The sequence below is a fragment of the Cibotium barometz genome, chromosome 25 (genome assembly GCF_041138505.1).
Source record: "Cibotium barometz isolate CiBa-2024 chromosome 25, ASM4113850v1, whole genome shotgun sequence".
Taxonomy (NCBI): Eukaryota; Viridiplantae; Streptophyta; class Polypodiopsida; order Cyatheales; family Cibotiaceae; genus Cibotium; species Cibotium barometz.
Genome location: NC_141070.1, coordinates 4,647,501 through 4,655,971, shown reverse-complemented (window position 1 = coordinate 4,655,971; position 8,471 = coordinate 4,647,501). Strand labels below are relative to the sequence as shown.

At 41.3% G+C, this 8,471-nt stretch overlaps 1 protein-coding gene across 1 annotated transcript; it reads right to left on the bottom strand.

The window, feature by feature from the left end:
• Positions 1 to 915: 915 nt before the first annotated feature.
• LOC147624165 (uncharacterized) lies at positions 916 to 1,696 on the bottom strand. Its single transcript, XM_086819893.1, has 2 exons — positions 1,440 to 1,696; positions 916 to 1,351 (listed from the first exon to the last, which is right to left on the bottom strand). The coding sequence occupies exons 1-2, from the start codon at positions 1,596 to 1,598 to the stop codon at positions 1,172 to 1,174; spliced, it is 339 nt and encodes a 112-aa protein (XP_086676019.1). The 5' UTR covers positions 1,599 to 1,696; the 3' UTR covers positions 916 to 1,171.
• Positions 1,697 to 8,471: the final 6,775 nt, after the last annotated feature.

Here is an 8,471-nt window from a genome sequence, read left to right as displayed (position 1 = left end):
TTTGAGTGAAGGGAAATTACATAACCAAATTACAGGTTGGGCATAAGTAGTGACAAAGAAAAATGGGAAACAAATAGATGTCTGAATGAAGGGAAATAGAGTGACAACAATGACAAACAAGGATAATATTTTTTAATAAAAATAATGCCCAATCAGTGATACCTCCACAAGGTGGTGGGGCCAAAAATGTGGCCTTGAGACCCTCACCAAAGACAAGGCCCCCCCACTAACAACAAAGGGGGGAGCTTGCAATCTATCCATAGGCCCCCTTCACAAAAGCGTTAGCAAAAGTCAAACTATGCTTCTCTTGTTCTATTAATATCCTTTCCTTCCTTCTAGAAACTAAAGAGAGAAATGTATTTCCTTTTCTCACAAAGACTCCATAAAGATGGTTATAAAAATCCCTAGGCAAATACTTAAACGTTTGTTATCTTTGAGTGACCATGTACTTAAAAACATTGTAACTTCAATGAATGTTCTTTAGTGGATGACTTAAACATTTGATACCTTTGAGTGACCATGTACTTAAAATGCTTGGTTGTAGAGGTCTAGTTTTTTGTATAGTGGATGACTTTGCTTGGTTGTAGAGGTCTATTTCTTTTATGCTCTCATTATTGCTGTGTTCTAAAGTTTCCAATGTATGATGTCGAAACATCTTGCAAATTATACTACAAGTATCCCAAATATTCCAATGTGAATGCACAAGCTATTGATGGACTCCGTAATAACTTTTAAAGTGGAGCTAAACAAGAACTCGTCATTACATTTGAAGTATTAGACAAAAACTAATTTCAATGCACTCAAATCATTAGTGGAATAACCAATAGAATTTTGTGTGTGTGTGTGTGTGTGTGTGTGTGTGTGTGTGTGTGTGTGAGAGAGAGAGAGAGAGAGAGAGAGAGGGAGGGAGGATGGTGGCCTTTGTAAATTTTAAAGTTGAGCTAAAGGAGATCTTGTCAGTACATTTGTAGTATTAAACAAAAAATGATTTCAATGCATTGAAGTCATTACCGGAATAACCATTAGAATTTGGTCGGTGTGTGTGTGTGTGTGTGAGAGAGAGAGAGAGAGAGAGAGAGGATGGATGGATGGATGAATGAATGAATGGGTTGATTATAATGACCAGTGGGCGAGGTACATAGATGCGCTGATTTGTTTAATTGGAGGAGAGCTAGTGATGCTGATGAGCATGCTTGTGGGCCTCTTTCGCCTCCTCCTTGGCCTGCTTCCTCTCGTGCTTCTCGTGCGCAGCGAGCGCACCAGCCCCGACGGCAATGGCAGCAGCCACGTGCTCACGGACCTTGTGCGTGTGGTGCTGCTCAGGATGCTTCTTGGCCTCGTGCCGCTCGTGCTGCATTTGACGCCCAGAACGTCCATCAGATATTCGGATCAACACGTTAAAATCCACCACAGTACGCGAATGTAAGAGTGGGACTCACCAGAGCAAATGCGCCCGCGGCCACAGCGCACGTGTCCGCTACGTGCTGGCGATGCTTGTGCTTCTTCGCCGCTGCCTCAGCTGATCGTCCGGCCTCCTTCTCCACGCTAGTCCGCGCAGAGCTGCTTTTGGCGTGGTGGTGAGAGGCGCTAGTAGCCATATCTTCGGGATAATTGATTGGGGTGAAGGCTTGATTTAGGCTGATTCAGAAGGTAATAATAATTAGGCGTAGGATGCTGGTGAGCACCCCTGCCGAGAGACCACAGATGTTATATAGCTAGATAGGCAGGCAGCACAGCAGCCGCGTGTTAGCTCAGCAGCGACCTGGCTGCGCTTTCGTGCGCCGACACGGCCTTAAACACGCACACGCAAGCCCTCGCAGCTTCTCAGGAAGTTCCGCTCTCGTGGACTAGGCTCTTTCTTGCCACGCTGGACACACCATTCAGCCCATATCCATCCACGTTCTCTCTGTAGGGCCCCACATTCCATTGGTGGAACTATTGTTTGGGCTTTGTTCATGGGTATGGCGTGCTCTTTCCACACAACTAGAGTATGGAGGCATAATCGCTCAATGTAGCCATGCAATAGTGAGAAGAAGTAGTGAGAGAGTGGTGCAAGCATGGCATAGCAGAGCATCGACCATGACGTGACTACCCGTGCGTCTATATACGTGACTACAACTATGCGCTCATAGCCACACCAATAGTCACATTGAATGGGAAAAAAAATCGGATTATCTTGCCTATGCCTTCCACCCAAGCCGCAATGCTTTGCCTTCCCCGAATTTCTTGGTTGCATGACCTAGCTACCTCTCATGATATCTCCTTCCTTGCCCTTTCGTTATCTCCTTCATCTTTGGTCTTCCACAAGCATAGAGCTCCTTCCACCATTCCACTAGAATAATGCTCTCAATCACAAGGTATGTGTCTTCTTTCTTCTATGTTTTTCAATCTAAAGATTTTTATTTTCTATGTTCTTCCATCCTCCTCTCCAATCCCTCTCTCTCTCTCTCTATTGATTTAATATTCTTTTTTGTGTGTTCCATTTTGTGCTTCAGGAGTTTGTGGTAGTAAGTTAGGATGAAGTCCCGAGTGATGTACTTCATGGATATATTATGAGATGAGTCATTGTAATAGCATTAGGTCTCTTATGAGCCTAAAGTGTCCGACCGGCCACAATTAAGTGAGTGTGAACACTTATGGCCATGTATATAAGTCAATATCTCTCATAATACAAAGAACTCTCCCATTGTGCAATAGAGTCTTGCTCTTCCTAATCTCTCTCTCTAATGCATGCTAGTGAGTGTGTGTGAGTGAAGTGAGGTGAGGTGAGAGGAGAGATGAGTACACGTAGTGCAACGCGGTGGTGTGACAACACTCGCAGGAGACGCGGTGGTGAGTGTGTGTGAGTGAAGTGAGGTGAGGTGAGAGGAGAGATGAGTACACGTAGTGCAACGCGGTGGTGTGACAACACTCGCAGGAGACGCGGTGGAATTGCTTCTCAAGGAGTTGTAGAGCTTGGAGACCTCAAGGGTTATAAGCTCGATCATTGGAAAGATCCTCACGACAGTTGCGGTTCATCAGGTAATCTCTTGTTGGATGTGTTTCAAGGGGGGTTAGGGTGAGCCATAACATTTTTGGCACCGCTGCCGGGGAATTATCCCTTGGCTTTTTCCATTGTTTTCCTCTAACCTACACATTACCCATTGCCCATTGTCTTGATTAATGGTTTCCTAAGAAAAAGAGGTGGTTTTTATGATGATTTGTGTGTGATTTTGTGAGAAATATCTCTCTTTTTTGTTTTGTAAAGAATGTTTTTTGTTTAATTTTTAGCTTAAATTGTTATTTATTTTTTTGTTTAATTTTTAACTTAAATTGTTGTTTTTGTTGTTGTTAATGTGGTTTTTAATGTTCCTATGGCTTGCACATAGAGTGTATTAGGATTTTGTTTGCTTCCATTGCATCAAAAAGCATCAAAAAATGCAATAGAATACAATTTTTAGTGAATTTTAGCTTTCTTTAGAGTTAAACATAGAGCTAGAACCATTAATTTTTGTTTGATTTGTATGCATTAGTTAGTTAGCAAGCATTAGGAGTATCTTAACCATTTGAAAAATTTCTAAAGAACTCTTGACATCAACTAATCTTTCTTAATTGATTAGTTTTTGTTATTAAGGGGTGATTAATCTAGTTCAAGAAGCAAAAAGATTAGAAAATGTGTTTTTTAGGGTCAAATTTGATCATATAAGAGGTCGAAATTAGTATTTTTAAGTATTTTGGGAGCATTTAGGTGCATCAAAATACCTAATTACATTAATTTCTTTATCAGTTGGAGTAATTTCTCTCTCTCTCTCTCTCTCTCTCTCTCTTTTGCTTACTTTTGCGCATAAAGAGAAGAGACTAAAATTAAGAGTTTAATTAATCTCTAATTATAGATTAATTTACACATTAGTTGAGACACATAGCTTAGCAATTTCATGCTCTATCCAATGATGTGCTCAGTGGTGTGAATTAATTAGTGATTAGTAGTTAATTAGAGTCCTTGATTAGTCTAAAAAGGAAAAAGATTAGTGGTAAGATTAATCTTTGATTAATTCCTAAGCACTTTTTTACATAACTAATTAAAGATAATGAGCGTTGAATGAAAAAATATCAATGAGTTATCAAATTGCCCATTTTGGGGCTCATTTATGAAGAGTGTAAGGGGGTGTCATAAAAGGGTTGACGTTTTTAATTCCCAATTGCATTTTTGGAAAAATGCCCATATCTCCCCAATTTAAAATTCAAAAAATATTCCCCTCAAATAAGGAAATTTGAATTTCCTTCTAGACTCAAAAAAAAAATCCGTGAACCACCCAGTTCATGCCGTGAATTGTACCTGCTATTTCACATCGTCAAACAGACCCCGACATCTATATATATGTATACATATATACATATATACATACATATATATATATGTCCGTGAATCACCTAGTTCATGCTGTGAATCGTACCTGTTGTTTCACGTTCATACGAAACAACCCCAACGGGGCCAAAAAAAATCAAACGTTTCACGCGTTAAGGTCTCACGCCTTAAGTGGTTCACGCTTAAGCAGTTCATGCCTTAACGTCTCACGCCAAAAAAAAAACAAACGTTTCACGCATTAAGGTCTCATGCCTTAATTGGTTCACGCCTTAAGCAGTTCATGCCTTAACGTCTCACACCAAAAAAAAAAATCAAATTTAATTCGTGAAGTCCACTTCACATCATGAACCGCACCCTGCTAGTTCACGCCATGAAAGGGGGTCCATCTAGAAAATAGTCATGTTTGGAGGCTCATATCTCCTTAACTGTGAATCCGATGAACGCGCTCTAGTGCTCATCGAAAAGCTAGCATCGAGCTCTTCGAAATTGGTCTTAAGCGTCCGAGGACAAAATCCATCATTTTGGCCTCCGACCAGCAGCCTCGAATTCAACCCGAAAATTGAGGCTAAAAACAGCCCTTAAAGCACAAAATCGCCCAAAAAAGCCCGAAACGATTGCAAACCATATTCGGGCTACTTTTTGAGTATCTAAATGACAAAAATACAAAAAAATCATAGAGACAAAGTTGTAGTACTCCAAAAATACTACAACTCTCTCATACCGAGTTTTTCCAAATTCCTTTTGGAACACATTCAAAAATGGGCTACAAAACAGGGAAAATCTTTTTGGAAAAAAATTTCATCTTGAGACTGTGATGGAAAATAGGTTTTGAGACCTTCGCTTCCATTTGGAATGCTACTGGCATGCACTTTTTTTGGAAAAATATCTCTAAGGTTTATGTGCATGTAACACCTAAGCTAATTAGGGCAAATGGACACCGTTTGACACAACGAAGGGTACGCCATGCCTTTTGAGGCTATAAACAGATTGTAAGAAAACCTAAAAAGCAAAAAAAAAAAGTGCTTGCTCATTAAAGGAGCAATTGACAACATCAAGATATGGCAATGATAGAGGGATTACATGGACTCACCCCCAAACTAAACCCAATGGCTGCAATCTTCGAGCTATTGAGATCCATGCCCCAAATGCACCTCCCAATACTATTTTCCATGCCGACAACAAGTGTGTCATCGGGTTCTCCATCCCCTGTTACATCAATCCCTCTAGGATTTGGTCCCTTGCCTAGCACTACCAACAAGTCCTAAACCTTTAGGAGGGCTAGGTACAAGCCCTCTGTAACCCCTAGATTCCTACACCTTGGACGTATTGACTAATCTAGGAAGAGGGGTTGCCCAAGGTTTAAGTGAGTCCCTACCCACATTAGCACTCACACGCTACCTCAGTGACTCATACAAAAACACAGAAGCAAAACATTGAAACATGTTGCTCACATGGAGCAAAAAGACCTGACGGACAAGCTCATGGCCCCAGCCATGAAAGAAGAAGAATATCTCTTCCCAAGAAGAGGATCCACACCAAGAAGAAAAGCTGAAGGAAGACATGGACACGAGAAGAGAAGCTGCCACGAGAAGAGAAGCTGTCACAAGAAGACTGAAAGAAGAGACGGATGCGTGGAGAGATGCTGCCACGACAAGAAGACTGAAGACAAGAGAAGATGTGAGACTCCAAAGAGTGAGGAGCCATGTGAAAATCTGAGAGAGAGAGAGAGAGAGAGAGAGAGAGAGAGAGAGAGAGACCCCACAACCCAATGTAACCTGCCCCAACAAAGTAAAACCACCTCTGAGACACCGATGATGTAGGCCACGTGGTAGATGTATGTGTGAGCACTTTAGTCAAGGTCGCGGGCACTTATAGTAGCCTTGGATACATAGAGAGAGAGAGTGTCAAGGACTATGGAGTTTAGGGACTTGAGGCACTGGTCGCGGGCTATCAAGTAAGAGGGAAACTTGGTATAGGGTCTAGGTGTGCTAGGATTATTCACTTGAGGGGAGGTGTTGAAATATACAAGTGAATAGGGTGTGTGTGGGAACAAGCTCTTGGTTAGAGGCTGTAAAAGAGAAGATGTAATTGTGAAAGAACCTGTGAAAAGGTGAGAAGAATCTACTGGGAGAGAATAAAGGGTAGCATGAGAGAATTTAAGAGTGTGGAGTTATTCTGGGAGATATTCAGGGAAAAGAGAAGAGGTGGAGAGAATCAGGCAAGAGGTGGAGATATTCTGGGAGTGAATCATGGAGAAATCAATGGGATTTGATGCTTGATGTAAACTCTATAAATTGAGGCATAGCCCTAATGAGAATTTCTTGGTTTTTGAGTATTTATGCCTACATTAATCTATTTGCTAATTATTCACTAATTACGTCTTAATCATTTGCTAATCACTTTGTTAATGATGTTGATTCTAGTGTTTGATCCACCATAGCTCATCATTATGCTCAAATTTCAACACCTACTAGGTCTCGGCTTAGTCTGCTTGGCGTCTGTCTTCTCTTCAGGCTTCGGCTCTGCCTCTTCAGCTTGCTCTACCTCATCAGCCTTGGGATGTTCAATGTCAACCTCCACATTGGACCTTGGCTCTGCCTCTATGTGCTCAAAGGGCTTTGGCTCTCGCCCCCTATAGCCTGAAGGAGCACCTCGACGTATGCAAGATCAGGGAATTTCGGCTGGTTCTCCTCAAACATCTCTCTGCTATTCTTTAGTATTAATCGTATCATGGTCACTCTGTATCGCTCCACATAGTTCCTATCATAATTTTGTAATGCAGTTTGAAAAAACAAAATTCACAATGTCAAACCACAAATCTAGCTAAATCAATGTCCACCCGATGATTCTTCCACTTACCTTGGACATGAAGGGATTCATGGAGAAGAGACTCTGGAGAATATATTCTCTGCATGTATCATCGATCTCCATCCACAAGAGTGTGAGTCTCCTTGCCTGGGCACTTGAACCTCTGATTTGTACAGTTCATAGTCTCCATATAGGAAACCAAGAACATGAAGAGGCCTTTTTATCCACCTGCATAATAAATAAGCTTTCACAATAAACAAGAACATGAAGAGGCCTTTTTATCCACCTGCATAATAAATAAGCTTTCACAATAAGATACATTGCCAACTTCAAGGAGCCATAAATACTAGATAAAGGTGCTTTGAATGTTTACTTACAGGCCTAACTCAGGATGTGATCTTGGTACCGAATTAAGAGTCCACACGGTTCTCTTATCTAATTCTATAACGGCAAGGCTCCAATGGTTCCTGCAAAAGCAAAAATATCTAAAACTAAGGCATCCCCTATCTATTAGATGCATATAACTAACAAGATAGAGGAGTAACATACCCTAATTCGTATGGAAAAATTAATACGGTAACCTCCAGCATGTTCAAATAGGTGAACCGCTTTTGAATCTCTTGGGAAGTACTCCTTCTTCTTAGTAGTGGTGCAAGCTGAGAGTTGAGAATAAACACCTCAGAGTGGCTCTCACGTGGAAGCTGGCACTTTATTAAATTGCAAAAACAAGGGTAACTCATTGAGGAAAAAGGGAAGAACTAAAGACGGAAGGACCATATCATCAGAAAATGCAATTCGCACATCTACTTTAAACAGACATATAGGATAGTATCTGTGATCTGTGATGTCCTATCCTTCAAAGTTCTGACATCCACGATGTCAAGAGAGAGCTATCGCTCACCATCTTCCATATTCATGAAGACAAAAATGCCCCTCTGCAAGCTCCTTAGTATCTCCAGGTTGACTGACTCCAACTCTTCTGTTTCTTTGATGTACTGTTCTTGGAGATTCTTTGGGTTCGTCTTTACTTGTTGATCCTTGTCTTTTCTTGCCTTCTGCTCTTCCTCCCGTGTGGCCTCCTATTCTGCCCTGGCTCTTGTGTTAATATCATGTGTAATCTCTTTAATTTTTATTTTATCCTGAGGAGCTCTTGCTAGTGGAATCATGAGGATGTTTTTCATCTTTGGGTCTATAAGCTCTGCAGGGTGTAGAAGCTTCTCATACCTCCACCTAAGCCTCTTCAGTGTCTCACTATCCTTGGGCATTATAGTCATCCTATGTGCATGGACACACTCCAGTTCTCACATATAGACCTGCA